The 18,558-nt window shown below is 36.8% G+C and overlaps 2 protein-coding genes across 2 annotated transcripts; both read left to right on the forward strand.

The window, feature by feature from the left end:
• Positions 1-11,023: 11,023 nt before the first annotated feature.
• LOC120190075 lies at positions 11,024-12,027 on the forward strand. The gene is made up of 2 exons (XM_039193201.1): positions 11,024-11,616; positions 11,669-12,027. Exon 1 carries the CDS (start codon positions 11,260-11,262, stop codon positions 11,548-11,550), a length of 291 nt encoding a protein of 96 aa, XP_039049132.1. The 5' UTR covers positions 11,024-11,259; the 3' UTR covers positions 11,551-11,616; positions 11,669-12,027.
• A 3,252-nt stretch (positions 12,028-15,279) lies between these two features.
• On the forward strand, positions 15,280-15,908 carry LOC120190436. Its single transcript, XM_039193518.1, has one exon. It carries the CDS (start codon positions 15,387-15,389, stop codon positions 15,774-15,776), a length of 390 nt encoding a protein of 129 aa, XP_039049449.1. The 5' UTR covers positions 15,280-15,386; the 3' UTR covers positions 15,777-15,908.
• The last annotated feature ends 2,650 nt before the right edge of the window (positions 15,909-18,558 follow it).

The following is an 18,558-nucleotide window of genomic DNA, read 5'->3' on the forward strand; positions in this document are numbered from 1 at the left end:
GTTGTGTTTTCTTTCTACTGATCAAAATCTTAATTTTACAAATAATAAATTAAATAAGATATTAGTTGGTTGTCCCTTGTTCCCATATGTAATGGAGTAAGGAGAGTTAAGATAGTAAATTGTCCCTAACACTAGATTAAGAACAACTTCCGTAAAGATCTTCAAATAAAATATTATTTTATTAATTTCTATGAGGTTTGGAAGAAATAATTGAGGAAGATGAAATTGAAATCCTTGAAGGCGATGTATCCCGCTCACTGGTGGATGGGATTATCTCGATCAATTTTTCTGACTGAATCCAGACTCTCGCTGTTAAAAGTTTAGATCTGACAGTTGTTGTGAAATTGCTGGGCAGACGTATTGGTTATAATACTCTTCGTGGTAAGCTGTATGACCTGTGGAAGCCGTCTCAACCATTCCGTCTCATGAACATTGAGAACGATTATTTCCTGGTTACCTTCAGAACTCCATCAGATTTTTTGAATGCCATCTCGGCCGATCCTTGGACCATCTTTGGAAACTACCTCACCGTTGAACCTTGGTCGCCGGAATTTTCCACAACACAGCTCTTCCCACGAAAAATAATAGCTTGGATCCGCCTTCCGGGATTACCTGTCACCCTCTACAAGCGAAACATAATCAAGGAGATTGGGGAATACATTGGCCATGTTGTTCGTATCGACTATCAAACAGATAGTGGAAGGCGTGGTAGATTTGCACGAATGGCTGTCTCGATTGATCTGCACAAACCTTTGATTTCCAAACTCCTCGTCAATGGAAATATTCAGCTTGTGAAGTATGAGTCGCTCCCCAATATCTACTTTTCATGTGGTAAGTTTGGCCACCTTCAAGAAAATTGTTCGGACTTGGCACCACGGGTTGCAGAAACCGCCCTTCAATGGTTGAAAATTCTCCCCCAATAATAGCTGCTCTTTACGGCCCCTGGATGGTCGTTGACAAAAGGCAATGACGAACAGCTAAGAAGCCTTCTGATTCCTCTACATCGGACACTACCATTCATGTTGTTGCTTCTCGTTTTAATCCCATCTTTGAGGAAGGTACTGATGATCCCTCTAATGTGCCTAATAATAACAGTGCAGTCAATACTTCAAATCTCCCCGCTATCCAGCGTCCTAAACCGGTTGGCAAAGGTAAAGCTCCAGCGTCCCAAGCATCCAAAACCTTCCAGACTTAAAATGGTTGTTCTTACACGTAAACCCCTAGTAGTTGTCACGAACAGCTCCATACTTAGACCAGCTTCCACTGCTACCAGCTCTCGCCACATATCTCAAACTTCTGCTCCTCCTCAGAAACTTGATACAGGCCATCATTCGGTTGTCATGATTTCTGAGAATGATGACCCCAATTTTGTAGGTGATACAATTCAATGGCCGCCCTGCAATGCTCCTCCTCGTGATCTCCCACCAAGTGAACCTCCTGACCTTTCCCATAATGGGGGAACTTTGGCTCATGCTACTCAAAACGATTTGTGCCTCTCCTTCTGATCTCTAAGGCTATTTTGCCTCCCTTTCTTTCTTTACTATTTTAATGATTTTAAAACTTCTCAGTTGGAATATAAAGGGACGTGGACATCCGAAATTCCTGCCAGCCATTAGACAATATTTGAGTAACTCTAAACCGGATGTTGTTAGCCTGGTTGAGCCCCGTATTAGCGGATTTAAAGATAACGTTGTCATTGCTTCTCTTAGCTTCCCCAATTCTCATAAAATTGAAGCTCCAGGTTTCTCTGGCGGTATTTGGTTATGTTGGTATAATTTGTTTAGTGTGGATATTCTGGTGAATTACTTTCAGTTTATACATTTTCGGCTTCGCTCTCATCTTAATGGTAGCTACAATTTGGGTACTCGTGTATGCTACCCCCAACGCTTCTAAAAGGAAATCTCTTTGGCCTCACCTCCGCCACATTGCTTTGACTATCACTTCTCCTTGGTTAATTTTTGGTGATTTTAATGTCACCCTCTCTCATGAAGACAGGATTTGTGCCGCTTCCACCAAGCCTAACACCGCCTTCAGGGAACTCCTTTTTGACTTTGGCCTCCAGGACATGGGTTTTCAAGGACCGCTCTTCACGTGGTCTAGAGGTCCTACCCATGCTCGTCTCAATCGTTTTATTTGTAATTCTCACTGGGATGAGGCTTTCTCGGATTCCAATGTCGAGCATCTCCTCATAACGAGATCTGATCACCGCCCCTTGTCCTCCATATAGGTGCTCATTACTGCAACCATCCTTCTCCACCTTTTCGATATATCTCCAGTTGGCGCATGCATGATGATTTTAAACGCATGGTCCTTGATAATTGGATTCCTTCCGAGACCCTTTCGGACACCATTAAGCATTTCTCTATAGTTGCAGCTGATTGGAACAAATCTGTGTATGTCTCTATTGGTACTAATAAACGTATTACTATGGCTCGTCTGAGAGGTGTTCAAAGAGCCTTGAGATCTCGACCGAACCAATTCCTTCATGATCTTGAGGATAAATTGCTGCTTGAACTCGAAGCTCTCCTTTATCAAGAGGAGCTTCAGTGGAGGCAGAAATCCTGTTCTGACTGGATTCAATTTAGAGATCGCAACACCACTTATTTTCATCGAAAAACGACCCTACGCAAACAATGTAATCAGATCACTGCTTTAACCATAAGTGATGGTACCTGGTGCCATGATGACACCGTCCTAAAGCAAGAAAGTGTTAAATTCTTCAAGAACTTGTTCTCTCTTGACTCTTTGGCGCAAGGTATTTACTCTATTGTGGGTCAGTTTCCAGCCCTTACTGATTTCTTGATGTCCGGCTTGGATTCTACTCCCTCCAACGAAGAAATTCATGCGGCTGGCCTCTTTGAAAGCCCCTGGCATCGATGGCTTGCATGCTGAATTCTATCAAAAAAATTGGGATGTGGTTGGGGATTCTATTTGTCGCACTATCCAAGATGTCTTTAATGGTGGTGCTTTAGAGCCGGATTTATACCGAACTGATCGCCCTCATCCCTAAGGTCTCTGTCCCTCAAACTTTCACAAAATTTCGCACGACCAGTCTGTGCTCTGTGATTTACAAGATTCTCACTAAGGTGGTAGTTAGAAGGCTCCAACATCTCATGCCTCAGCTCATCGCCTCCAATCAAACAAGCTTCATTTCGAGGAGGAATATTACAGACAACATTATTATTAACCAGGAAGCCATCCACTTGATGCGATCCATCAAGTCAAAACAAGGATGGACGGCAATCAAAGTTGATCTAGAAAAAGCTTTCGATTAGATTCGTTGAGATTTTATTCATGACACTCTTATTGATGCATGCCTTTCCCCTGGTATCATCGGTGTCATTATGAGGTGCATCACTATTAGTTCTTTTTAGGTTCAATGAAATGACAGTTATTCCGAGCCTTTCTGCCCGGAAAGAGGAATCTGACAAAGGGACCCTCTCCTGCCTTACTTATTCGTCCTTGCTATGGAGAGACCTGGTCACAGCATTGCAAATGCGGTTAACTCTGGAAATTGGTTGCCTTTCCGCTTCTCCAAACACGGTACACCGCTTTTTCATCTTTTCTTTACCGATGATCTCATTTTGTATGCTCGTGCTGAATTTTTTAATGCTGCAACTATTGATTCTGTTCTTTTGGATTTTGGTTTGCATTCGGGACACCGAGTAAGTCAACAAAACACTCAAATTCCCCCCCCCCCAACACCCCATCTATCTTGCGAGATCAAATCAGTAGCTTTTTGAGGTTCAAACTTATGGACAACCTTGGAAAGTACCTAGGCCTTCTGGTCATCCACCAAAGGGTCCAATGTTCTGACTTTGAGTTCATCTTGGAGAAAATGCGGTCTCGCCTCTCAGGTTGGGCTGCTCAAACGTTATTACTTGCTGGTCGCATCACTCTTGCAAAATCCATTCTTGAAGCCATTTCGGTCTATTTCATGCAAACTGCCTTGTTGCCTAAGAATGTCTGTCTTGATATTGAGAAAATTATCAGGAGTTTTATTTGGGGCTCTTCTCCTTCAGCACCTAAAATCTCTCTCGTCAATTGGGAGAATGTTTGTCAACCCATCGAGCATGGAGGCCTTGGGATTTGTCGTACTTTTCAGTATAACAAGGCTTTTCTTATGAAGATCGGTGTGCCTTTGATCACCAAACGAATTCTCTTTGGATCCAATTACTTCGGCATGAATATAAAATAAGAGTGTTGAAAAGTGGTGCCACCGAAATTGGTGGCACCAAAGTGAATTGAAAACAAAAAAAAAACAATTCCACCGAATGGTGGAGTCAACAATTGGTTGTAATTGTTGAATTTTTGTGATGGTAAAATTACACATTAATCATTGTAATTTAAGGTATTTACAAATTAGTCCTTAAGCTTCAACTATAAATACCCTAACTCATTTAGCTTCAAAACCATCCAAAATCATTCTAGTTTTCTCTTAATACTAGAGAATTTAAAGAGTTTTCTTGAGAGTTGTTTTCTCTTTTTTATCAAGAGATAATTGTCATTGTTTTCTCCTTGGTAGATCGAGAGAAGTTATAATTCCTATTTTCTCATAGTAAAATTCTTCTACCGTTGTCCGTGGTTTTTACCCTATATTATTTAAGGATTTTTCACGTAAATTTTGTGTCTTCTTTATCTTTATTTTTATTTTCTCAAATTATCAATTATGATTTTGCTCTATCCGATAGCCGTATTCCGCAACGCGCACTCTTTCTAAAATCTCGGATGATATACGCTCCAATATGGCCTGGACTATTGGTAATGGCTCGACTGTCTCGGTTTGGGATGATACATAGATACCCGCTGTTGGCCCTCTTCGGGACCATGCTTTTGATAATCTATCTCCTTCCATTTATCCGCATTTTCAAGACCTTATGACTGATACTGGATCTTGGAACTTACCCTTGCTTTATTCTTTGCTTCCTGGAAATATTGTTTCTTGCATTGTTAGTATTCGCTGCCCTGTTGCAGGTGGCATCGTCGACTCTTGCATTTGGAGGTGGAATGACAAATTCTCTATTGGCGATGCTTATGATACTCTCGCAAAAGTGAGCTGGGAGTCGCGCTCTACTCACTGGAAGATTATCTGGCAGCTCCAAGCTATGTTGCACGGGGACGGCAGAGGAATGCCGTTTCAAGTACCCGAATCGTCCCTGGCACGGGGACAGTACGGGGACGGCCGGGGTACGGTCGAACGATACGGGAGATGTTTCGGTGCTCGTTGGGGACGTTTCGGGCACGGCATGTGACTAGCACATGCGTCCCCGGGGAAGCCATTTTGCCGTCGTTGACCTGTGTTGTGTCGGCGGAGAATCGTACTCTTGGTTCTCTGAGAAGCGTCCGGTGACAAGGAATTCGTCTACAAACTATTTACTCTGTGTGAACGTCCTTTTCCCTGAGGTAAATCTCTAGCTTGAACTTTGGATATTCTCAATCACCATTCATCACAGCCTCCTGAAACTGTGTTTTTTGTCAGTGATATTTACTCTGTTTTTTTTTTTTGGGTGATATTTGTCTACAAACTATTTACCTGTAAAACTTGCTTTTGAATTTGGATGTAGTTTGTTCAAACAGAATTGGGAGAAAAAACAGCCAGAAATATGTTAATATAGTCGGTGATTATATGCAGATGGGAAGAGTGGTGGAAGGTAGATTATCTTGTATACAATAGTCCCCTGTTCATCAAGTCTTCAATTACAGCAATATTTGCCTCAATTCCTGTGTACTTTTTACCGTTGTGCTTAACATTTCCCGAGTTTGGACCTTAGTAAGATGTTTAGAGTTTGTCGAACTTTCATTTGATGAGGTGAATTTAGAGAATGGGTTAATTTCGGAAGATGTTAACAATATTTGATTTGTGTTTTTTAATATTTTTCTACACTTAATATTATGATTTCAATCTTAAGATTTGACACTTTAATATTATGGTTTGATTATGGATTTACTATTCTAGAGTTAATATTATGGTTTGAATCTTAAGATTTGACATTTTAATATTGTGATTTATTTATGGATTTTATTGTTCTAAACTTAATATTGTAGTTTGAGTCTTGATATTTGACTTTATTTATAATTTTTAAATCTATTTATAATTTTTAAATTATTTTATATGTCGTACCCTTGTCGTCCTCGTACCCTATAATTTTAAAAATTTCCGTTTCCTGTCCCCGTCTCCGTATCCGTCCTCGTATCCGTCCTCGTATCCGTCCTCGTATCCGTATCAGTGCAACATAGGCTCCAAGTTCCTCAAAGGGTAAAACTCTTCATTTATCTTGCTTTTAAAGGTAAACTGCTAACAAACGCCGAGCGTCATCGACGCTCCTTGACTGGTAATGTTGATTGGTCTATTTGTGGAGTTGCCCCCGAATCTGTCCTCCACACTCTTCGTGACTGTAGCCATGCACGCGACATATGGAACCTTATTTTGCCAAGCTCTCGCCTTCATGATTTTTTCAACCTGGACTTCAATGCTTGGATTTTAATGAATCTCGCTCGTCAACTCTCGCTCACACTTCTGAGTCTAGTTGGAATGTTATCTTTGTAACTCTTTGTTGGAACATCTGGAAATCTCGCAATGACCAACTCTTTGCCAGCATTCATCATGCCTCTTACGCCGTTGCTCAACGTAGCCTCACCCGGTCAAAACATTATGCAACTTGCAAAGATCTCCTCTTACACCAGGCCTCCGCAACTAAGGTTTCCCCTATGATTCAATAGTCTCCGCCTCCTCCACGTTGGGTTGCCTTAAACACGGATGGTTCGGTTTGTTCTTCAACTGGGAATGCTTCGATTGGAGGCCTTTTTCGCGATCCTGCTGGTGTATGGATGTATGGCTTTCATCGATCCATAGGAGTTTCGGATGCCCTTCATACAGAACTTTGGGCTATCCACGATGGTTTATGCCTTGCTTGGCACCTCGGGTTTGAATTCGTTCAAATGCAGTCCGACTGTTCCCAGGCCATTTCTGTCATCCACAGCGCTGCTTCAACTACCAGCTCCATGCCCCTCGTCAGAAGCATCACAAATCTGCAACAGCGAGGCTAGGCTTTAGACTTCATTTGGATTCCACGTAAGGCTAACTTTCCTGCTGATACCCTGGCTAAACATGCTGTCCAGTCTCATTTTGAGCTTCTTCACCATGAGGTCCCGCCGAGCTATGTTCTAGATCTCCTCCGCCAAGACATAGATGGCCCCCCATATTATAAAGCTAGTCTAAACTAGTTTGTTTCTTAGTTTCCATTTCTATTAAAAAATATTATTTTTTAATATAACATATTTTTGTTGTCATTTAAGGTAAAATCGCGATTTTTTTTAATTAAGGTGATCATAAAGTAGTATCTGTTTTAAACACTCTCAATCAATTAATAATGAACGTTCAATCACCATTGCAATTGTTGGTGTTCGAACCTATGACCTCTAGGAACAACAACGATTCTTTTAACCACAGAGGTAAGTTGGTTTGTGCAACACATTTTTTTATCTACATGGCAATAACATGGGCTCGTATTGGACAGTGATTAGGGGTGTTCATAATTCAGTTAAAATCGAATTATTCGATCGAATCAAAAAAATTTCGATTAATCGATCGGTTAATTTTGAGTTCGATCGGTTAACGATTATTGATTTTTCAAACTTCGGTTATCGGTTAATTCGGTTCATTAACCGAATCAACCGAAATTATTAAATATTATATATATTATTTAACTTTAAGGGTGTTTAAACTTCAGTCTTAACCGAATCAACCAAAAATATTAAATTTGTAATACATATTATTTATAAATTTTGATTAATTAGGTTAACTGACAAAATTAATCGAACTTAATTCCATTCGGTTAAAATATTTTTAAAATATTCGATTCGCTTAACGATCAAAGATAAAAAGATACGGTTGATTTGATTAATGATTATTCGGTTTGGTCCGTGACTGAATTAACCAAATAAACACCCCTAATTACAATGAAAGAAAAAGAGAAATAAAGGCAAAAAAAAATAAAAATTTTATAAATTTTATCTAAAAGAAATAAACATGTCACCGTTGTCGTCTGGCTCAAATCTCGTATTGTTTGGATGGATATTTTTTAAATATTTAAATATAACTTTTTAAACTTGTACTTGTTGAATGATTGAACACAACGTTAATATAAGCGCGCTACCGCCACCCTATTTATGTTCATGCTTTTATAATTATTTGTCTTCGACACATATCGTGTTCGTTTGTTATTTTTTGACAAATTTTATATAATTTTCTTTCATACCTTTTGCTCTTATTTTTTTCTTTAATTTCAAACCAACGTAAAAAGTTCTGATCATTTTATGTTACATAAATAGAATACGTTTCTCGTAGAAAAGTCTCTCGCTAATAAGATAGCTTCCGTTTACATGACATATAAAATATTAAATTAAAAATTAATTTAGAATAGTTATTATATTGAAAAATTATTTTTAAATTACACGCTTGACAATGTAATCAACCAACGCTAACTAAAATTTTGACTTCGCTGTAAACAAAAGACAATTCTGCGTATATATTTAAGGAGTTGAGTTTATGTCATCGATCAATTAAACACAGACTCGGCTTACCACTCTTTCGTTATGTTTAGGGATGGGGGCTCGTGTGAATATAGTAATTTTTTTTAAATTTATAAATACGTTTTATTCACGTTAAATTTAATTATTATTTTCATTAAATATTTGAATTTAATAAGTCTAACAATTAAAAAAGAAATTAATATGAACTCTAATTAAGGGGAGTGTTGTTCTTCCTTTAAGTATTGAGCTCGAACAGTTACATTTTGTAGGATCTGTATGCACTGTCAATAGTTAAGAAATATTCTGAATAGATATTACCTCGTAATAATCATTTAAATTTTTTTAATAGTATATTAAAATTTATAAAAAGAAAAATTGATATCAAGATTTTATTTGGACAAATTAATTAAAATATTATTATTTTTTAATAGTCTAAGGTGATTATAAGGTAATATACGTTCATAGTTTTTCTTAGTCAATGACAATGCGCACACACCCGTAGACAATTGCTTAAACTCAGTATCTTTAGGGAGAACAACACTCCCTTTAACTACTCCAGTCATTTGTTGAGTTCACTAAAACATTAATTTAGACCAAAAACATACTTTAGGTATCGATTTTGACTAAAATTTTTTATGTACCTATTTTGATAAAAAAAAGTAACTTTAGGTACTGATAAAAAATTACTTTAAGTGTTTAAATGAAAAAGACAATATACTTTAATTACTTATTCATTATATAAACCTTATTTTTATGTCATATTTTGCGTAGAATCATGTTTTAAGTTTCTAATGACATATATTTCTTTTCTTTCAATTTATATCATATTGTACACATTAATTATAGTAATTAATTTTAAATTTAATTTAATTTAATTTAAATAAAATATGAATTATTTAAAATAATAAAAATTAAATATATTTATAATTGGTTCTTTAAATGCTCCGCTGGAGCTGGATAATATATCTAGTTTTTTATATACTTTTTTTAGAGTTAATTGCATCACACATATGTAAACTATGACTCTGAATTTAAATTGATGTGTCCCTAAATCATGACTTTCATTCTAAATTTATCGCCAAACTTTTTAACATTCCGGATTCATCTCAAACTATGACTTCATTCTAAATTGGTATTCAAACTTAATAATGTTCCAAACTGTAACTTCATTCTAAATTGGAACATTCAAAAGTCTGAAGACTAATATAAAATGGGGGTCATATTTTGGGGATTTAGAATGTTCAAAGTTTGGGACCTAAAATGAGAATCATAATTTAGGGATGATATTGAAATTTTCAGAAGTTCAAAGACTAATTCAAAATAAATTATATAATATAGGGATGTTTATTGAAATTAACTCCATTTTTTAATACTAATTTTAATGGGACTTTTGAACCGACATGTGACTTCACCCAGACTTGTTTGCTTATGGAATTATTAGAGTTAGTTGAATTGTACTTTTGTGGCCCACACTTTTAGGCACCTCTTGTCTGCTACTTATTGGAGGAAATTCGCAGCATGAATAGGGATGATAATTTTATCGATGAGTTTTGATTCGATTTAATCTACATAATATTATAATATTTTTTTTGCTTATTTGAGGATAATTATAATAATATAACTTTCTTTTTTTTTTTAGTTTGGTTTTCATTTTACTTAATAAAAATGAACTTTATAGATATATGTAGGGTAAATTATACAGGTGATCACTTAACTATTGTCAGATTTCATTTTGACCACCGATATTTTGATTTAATCAATCAGAACATTTAACGGAGTAGGTGATGTTGCAATTAAAAAAATTTGGTATAATTACACAATTGGTTCTCGTTACTTATATATTCTTTTAATTTGGTCCTAATTTTAATAAATTAAAATAAAATTAACCCTCGAATCAGGTGGTGTCATGTGTCATTTGTTAATTTATTTACACATGGCACCACCTGATTCGAGGGTTGAATTTATTTTAATGTATTAAAATTAGGACCAAATTGAAAGAATATATAAGTAACATGAACCAATTGTGTAATTATACCGAAATGTTTTAAATGCCACGTCACCTACTCCGTTAAATGTTAACGACAGGTGGCTTGATTGAAGCATTTAAATAGTTGGGTGTTCTGATTGATTAAATCAAAACATCGGTAATCAAAATAAAATATGACAATAGTTAAGTGGTTACCCATGTAGTTTACCCATATATTTATTTAGGTTGGGTTGGATTAAGGTGTGAAATTTAATCTAAAAAATTGGTCGAATGAAATCATCCTAAATTTGAGTCAAGTCGGCATAGATAAAGAATTTAAATTTTCAAATAAAATTTGAATAGATAAAAAATCCGACTTTAACCCAACCGGTATCTCTAGCCATGATGGTGTGTACCATCAAGCTTCCCAAAACCACCTTCTCAAAACTACCCACCTCATTCCTCCCATTACGTTAGTGGGTTGGGGTGACGCTGCCTTGTTTTGGATTCTTACATAAACAGGGGCAGCAGGAATAAGTCAAATCAAGAATCTTTTTTGATCCAATGGATGGTTTGAGTGGCTTCATCTGGTAACTAAAGAATAATGAGATTGATCGCCCAACCACCAAGTGCTTATGTTCCCACCTTTTCAATTGCATAAACACATCATTTCCATCCATTAATTACCCATCTGAAGATCTGAAAACCAGCAAACTTGGGATTCAAGGCCTTTGCCTTTGAAACATCTTCTCAAATCGACCATGGTTCACTGCAATTATGGACACTGCTATTGTGGAAGATGCCATCGCCCCTCGGCTCCTCTACCGTACTCGGTTCTGCTGTTCTTGGCTCTGGCATTGATGCTTCTTGCCTTGTCCTCTTTAATCAAATTTGAGATCGATATGGAAAGTGCTGAGGCGAGTATGACTTGGCTTGTTTTGATCGCAGTTTTGGCAATTTTGGTCATTGTTCGTTGGTTGTCGGCGGATTCTTGCCGCCGTCCTCATTATTGCGGTTGTGGAAAATGTTTCACAATGAAGTATTGCTATTGAATCTATATTTTCTCATCCCTGGTTTGTCTAATAATCCTATATGTTATGAGTTCCAATGTCTTTGATGAACTGAATTCTCTCTCTCTCTCTGTATACATCTTCGGTTCAATTTGTGAACAAATTTTTGCATCTTCAGAGTAAACCAGTTTCCTTTTCATTCATAGAACAATATATATATATATATATAGCCATCTGAAAGACTGATCAAATAATTGGGATGATGAAATGTTGTTATGAAACCAGAATGCCTGGGTTCCCAGAGCCCTGATTTTTTCCATGGATGCTTTTTTTCCCCTCCCAATACGATGATGGATGGACCGAAGAGGTATCGGTAGAAGCAATCGTTCCTTCTAAAAATTTTAAATTCTTATATAATTTAATTTTTTTTATTTTTTATTGAAATTCTGTTCACGTGCCCTTAGAATTTTATGTTGTAACCAAAACCCTTTGTTTCGATTTCTGTCTATCCCATGCTGATTTCAATAAGGATGTTGCTGATAGCAGATATTGTAGACTTTGAAGGGTTTTTTCCCCTGGATTTTGGTACATCTTAATAACTCATCGATTGATTTTAGTGATAAAAAAACGTTGTTTCTCTTAGAGGTCTTGAATTCAAACAATTGTGTTTGTAGGATATATGTCAGTTGTTAAATGATTAAGAAATTTCTGAGCATTTCTTATCTTATAATCACTCTAAATTATTCAAAAAATATTAATTTATTAAAACCAAATCAAATTATTATTTAAAAATAAAAACTTGATTTGAATACCTCTAATAAAGTGACTATGGGTTGATTAGAAAAACAATGATTGATGGAAAATTAATGCTCCCAAATGTTAAAATCCAACCTTGGAGAATGATATGTTGGGAGGGACAATCACGCACATTGAACATCGACCATAAAATAGATATGAACTATACATATATATATATATATATGTATTGTCTATTGAAATCGAGAGCGAATTCAGTTTCAATTAAGATTTTTTGTTGTTGCTCTTCTGGTTCTCAAGGCTTCGGCTTGACTAATCCGGACCGACCCGGGTCGCATTCCTGGCTGTGGTAGGTGAGTCTCTCAGCGGAGATTTTTTTACATACACAATGACTCAAACTCGAGATCTGCTTAAGCGATATCAAGCTGCTTACCACTTGAATTAACCCGTTGATTCTATTAAGAAATTTTACTCTTATGATTACTATTGATATAATTATTTATATGATCCCTCATCATTTGATTTCAATTAAGAAATTCTTTTTATAACCATTTAAGCTCAAAACTCATCCAATTAGGCCACATTCTACCTTACAATTTTAGTCACTCTCACATCGATCCATAGACCACTCGGATTAGCTCTCATGCGCTAATTCAAAAATTTGAGTCACTACACCTAACTATGTGAAGGTTTTTAGGGTGTTCACTGATGTTGCCAATCTTATGGTTAGAGTTGTGGGATCCTTCCGGTTGGTAGAAGAGGAAATCGATTTTGTCTTGTAAAGACTACTATGGAGGGTGACACACAGAGGAAGATGGTTACGTTAAGGAGGTCAACCTGCAGGCAGCCAATGCCATGACCATGGCGTTAAAGAAGGAGCTGGAAGATTTAAGGCAAGAGCTGATTATAGCCTAGAGTGAGGCTCAAGGGGTTAGGATAGCTCAGGGGCAGGCTGCAGAGTCCCAAAGACAAGAAACAGAGGCATAGTAACACGCTGTGAAATCTTAGAGACAGACAGCGGAGGCCTAAAAAGACGTAACAAAATCTAGTTAGCAAGCTGCGGAACCTAAGAAAAAGATTGGGGAGAAGGAAGATGCCTTACAAGCCAACACGACAAAGAGGCAACATAAGAAAGAAGTTCAGGTGCGGAGATTCAAAAGCTACTCTCTTTAAAGCTCGATGCTGAGAAGTTGGCCAATGAAGTCTTAGGGAAGCTTTAGAGCTTTGAAAACTTTGGGGACAAGTATGAGCTCAGCTTTGTCTGTGAGTTTCAAGGGATTTTTGACCCCATAGAAATATCGAAGTGGAACTTTCAGTGTTGTCGGGATGTTTCCTAGGGGAGTTATCCTTCGACCCTTATAACCCTTCGAAGGTAGGTTGAAAGGACTTCTAGGAGGGTGTAAAGCCATATTTTCTAGATGAGGCTAACACATCCTCTGTTTTAAGCCCTAATGTGGAGGCCTATCTGAAAGGTAATGCACTCTTGTTTTAGAGACTACTCCGGGTGGTCTAATTGTTAGTTTATAGGCTTCTATTGATAATCTTATGGTTTAGCCTCATTTTGTAATAGGAGTGGGATCTTTTTAGAGAATAATTGAATTTAAAGAAATTTTGATTCTTTCATACACTTTGTTGGTTGAATGAGTTTCAGATTATCTCAACTTTGAAGCGTTTGAGAATACGCCGTTTAGCTTTTATTGTTAATCAAAGAAATACTATAACTTTCATGCTAGACATACGACAAAGGATCTCAATTTTTTTCTACAAATTTACCTGTCTAAATATCTCGATGGTTAGAAATTTTGTTATCACAAATTTTGTGAAAATTAAGTGTGCATTTTGTTGGCTTAACGGAGTTGTGTCAATGCTTATATGTCCAGCTAAGGATTCCCAATGTTCTTGTGGGATAATGAAGGAAATGACATCTTGACACTTTCTAGGGACCAAGGATAAATTCTTATAATTGTAATGTAGACATCTCAACTCTCTTTTGTCGGTTGAGAGATCACAATATAGTCTCATTAGCTTGGGTAAAGTGAAGGCATCTCTACGCTTTCAAACAGAAAGGAAGTAACTCGACGTCCTTAGAGAATTCTGATGGATGGGCGGAGGCATCTTCGTCTTGGTATTAGCAATGGGAGTATTCTCTTTGTTAGGACAAAGACATCTTGACACTCATAATAACAATGAAGATACTCTTATTACTAGAGCGGGGGCATCTCAACACTCTTTGAAGGATTCTTCTTCTCATCGCATGCTTCCTTGGTGTTAAGAGACCAACATCTCTTAAGAGTTTTCTGGATTAAGTCCTTTTGTTGTTGGCTATGTTGTTGCAACCGTAGTTGGGCCATCTGGAAGGTTTAAAACTACGCATGAAAGCTCCAAAGCTCATTCTGCAAGTTGTGAAGTCGTAGGAAGCTTTGGTAGTTGTAAAGTCTTGCATGACCTGTTTATACAATGATCCTTAGTGTTGGTGTTAGGCCTAAAGTCATTATGACTACTCGTAGATTAGCAGGGTGAAAGGATATGGCTACTTGACAATAGATTTGGCTCTGACAGATCACATACGTCTACCAAAAATCACGTCAAAAGTTTGTGGCTGATCCAAAGACTTTGATTAGTGAAAGAATTCCACCCAAGACTTCGATATTTGAAGGAGTGAGAACACAACTGGAGAAAAGATACGAAGGAAATACAACAAAACTTTATATTTACCTTACGTCACACCATAAAAACAATAAGTTAAAGTCTCGAGTTCTTTCACTAGTTTGTCACTTGAACATGAATACAAAATGTATACAGCTGCACACTGCTATTATACGCATCATAGTGTACTTTAGCTTATGCAATGTATATAACTGCACACGGATCTGACTATATATTTACGTTTAAAGCAACATTGATTGAAACTGATAGTTACAACTTACCAACCATATAATATTCTGAAGAATAAAATGACTCAATTAGCAATGTAATTGATTTCACCGCAAGGTCCCACACCGGCCAATTCCAACACACCCGAATAAAAACACGAAATCTACAATCAGAAATACCCTGGTACAACTTCAAGCAACCCTTCCACCTTGAATCCGTACGCACCGGTAAACACACAATCCTCGCTCATGGCCTATTATCGAAGAGGAGACTCCATCTTTGATTCATTCTCTTTGAGTCCCTTGCCTTATCCAGTTTTGCTGATCCTGGCGTTGGCATCGATATTTCTCGGAATATCATGGTACGTCAACCACGAATCTCTTCTGGAAACCGCCAAACAGCAATTAAGTTGGGTGCTTTTTGCTACACCAGTTGTGCTCATACTCTTGGCTCGTTGGCTGTCATCTATCGATACTCGTGATATGTTTCTTTTCGGCTCATCGCCGTGGGAACGACGTCGCCGGACTCACCATCTTCCTTCCGAGGGTAGCTCTCCTTGGACCGTGGCTGCTTTCATTGTGTTGTTGCTGATTTTGGTGCAGTATCAGTCAGTTTTTCGTGAGAGCTGGCTGGTATGATTATGATACTTTATAATAGATAGATGAAAACTAGTTGTGGATTTCTTTTCTGGTTGGTTTTTAGGTGATCCTTATAATGAATTAGACTTAACCAACAACCAGTTAATCTAGTAGTGTGAGACAACATCCTAAATCGCTTAAGTAAGGTTAGGATACCTTTGGTTATTTAATATTATATATATATATATATGATAATTTTACGTTGTAAATAACCGTAATATTAAATATTTGTGATTATATAATATAAGGGGTTTTAAGATCATATGTAATATTGCATGAATTAAGTTATCTTAGCGATTAATTAAGAGATTTTTTATTATTTCATGAGGTCTCGATTTTGAATATCACATACATCAGGGATACGAGCATTTATTATCAAAAGAGTTGTGAATTTCTAAATATATACTAGAATCTTATAATCGCTCCAGATTTATAAAAAAAATCATATATGATACTTTATGTAAGAAGTTGCTTATTTAATAGATGGTTTGATCATATAAATATTTATTTTCGTTGAGATAATTTCAGACCGAAAAGTTTCGGACAATACATTTTTTCTAACTCAACATCATTGTTATTTTCAAAATGTCTGCAATTTTTTATTATATTATTTAAATCTGAATATGAATTAAATATTATTATCCACTAGATATGTGAATATATGAAAAAAAAAATATTTTAATTTTTAAATTATATGTCAAATATATAAATTTACATAACGCTAAAAATTAAATAAACAAGGTTCAATCTCCTTAAAAAACATATTTTCCTCTCCATAATATGAATTTTTATTCAAATATTTGAGTTCACAATCTACGTCTACATAAATAATATAGACTGATATTTTTTTTTGGGTACAAAGGACTAATAAAGCAGAATCACAGCCTTAGGACACCCTCCCCGGCAGCAGCTGATAACAATGGCAACAGGAAGTACAGGGGATCGGCCAAAGTAATGAGATCTTCTTCTTGGTCGAAAGCTTTGTTCGCCAGGCAATCAGCACACTTGTTTCCTTCTCTCGACGTATGTCTTACCTCACAGATCCAGACTTCTCGAACGAGTTGGATGCAGTTGTTCATGAGGACGCTGTTACTATGCTCTTCATTTCGTTCATCATTTAAGGAATCAACTACCCATTTAGCGTCCATTTCAAGTAGTTGTATCTAAAAATATATAATTAATAATAACTATCCATTTGGCGTCCATTTTAAGCAGCTGTATGGGTGCATGTCGTCAATAACTAAGAAATATTTTGAATATATATTATCTTATAATCATCGTAGATTATTTAAGATAAATAAATAAATCAAATATTTATAAATATCAAAATCAGTAATTTGAAATTTTGAATTATCATCCCTAAGCAAAGTAAACCAGTAAATGAACTTGGGTTATTTAAATTGACCGAAGATCCAATGTATGGATTTGGTCTGGTCTGCTGGTTGGGCTCACTGATTCGAGTATTTGGGTCTCATATTCCCAGCCCTCATAAGTAATTTTGCAACTTTTACTACCGATTATTAATTTTAATTTAATTTTCTGTTTTTCAGTTTCCTTTTATGAAAAAAAGAAACTCTCAGAAATGGCGATGAAAAATACATGGTTTTTCTTCTTCGCGTTACTTCTCCTTGCCTAAAGAATTATTTCATTGAATAGATGGCCAAGCGCAAGGAAAGATCATCGGGATTTACCTAATGAATTAAAAGAAATTAGATTATTCATTGATCAGAAGGCTGGCACAGAGGTATGTATTTGAATAACAAAATATACTTTTAATTATCGTTATATAATTAGATTATTATTTTGATAAGAATTATATATATTTGTTTTAGTTTGAATGTGCTCCTTATTGTACTGAAGAGATGATGATTTGCATCCCGCATCACTTAAGAGGCCCATTAGATGTCTGGATGGCGGTGGTCCCTCTAATATGTTATGCTATTGTCGAGTGGCATCCCACTGATCACGTGTTCCGCCAATTTGGTTTTGTACAATCTATTCCGGAAGCACCTAAGAATCTTGATGATTTGCATATCATTGATAGACGGGGCAAAAAAGAAGTCAACTGGTTGCTGAAGCACTATGAGTGAGTAATGATATGGGAGGATCGACGTGGGCGCATTCCCCGTACAGAACCCATTTATGTGGATAATTACTCGGTTGCAGATAGTTAGTATAAGTGGTTCAACAGGAACGAGAAACCATTCATACTTTCCGAGGAAGCACGAGGTGAGAGCATTCATCGACGTCGACAAATACGTCCACCATCACAACATCATCGTCCCCGACTCGTGGACGGAGAGCAGTCACTTCCGACTCGTCCTTAGTTGTAGCACCGGAACTTTCACAACAACCACCGTCTATACCGCTGTACATTCCGCAGTCGTTTCAGATGGCACTGCAGCCATATCAGATGGCACCGTAGCCATTTCATATGCCACTGCAGCTAGGTCAGACGCCACCGCTTCCATACCAAATGTCGCCACCGCCGTAGAGTTATATGACCCCTCATGGAGGATATTATATTTCCATGTTTGCATATCCAAATCGGGGTTCATATGTTAGTTATTTGGCGGGTGAAGCTTCACCACATGCACATACTTCTCCTGTACAGTTTTCGCACTCATCGCAGTCAAACTTTTCGCAGTTTTCGAAGTTTTCTATGAGCGGTGAGATAGTCAATCATACACCTCCAGGGTCCTTATTCTATGGAGGTGCTACATCGTCATTCGTCCCTCATCAACAAAATGTATCTACTCCTGATGATGATGATGATGACGAT

Source organism: Hibiscus syriacus, unplaced genomic scaffold (assembly GCF_006381635.1).
Source record: "Hibiscus syriacus cultivar Baekdansim isolate YM2019G1 unplaced genomic scaffold, ASM638163v2 tig00116962_pilon, whole genome shotgun sequence".
Taxonomy (NCBI): domain Eukaryota; kingdom Viridiplantae; phylum Streptophyta; class Magnoliopsida; order Malvales; family Malvaceae; genus Hibiscus; species Hibiscus syriacus.

Excerpts from the sequence above, each read along its gene's own strand:
- LOC120190075 (XM_039193201.1), top strand. The coding sequence starts at position 11,260 with ATGGTTCACTGCAATTATGGACACTGCTATTGTGGAAGATGCCATCGC.
- LOC120190436 (XM_039193518.1), top strand. The coding sequence starts at position 15,387 with ATGGCCTATTATCGAAGAGGAGACTCCATCTTTGATTCATTCTCTTTG.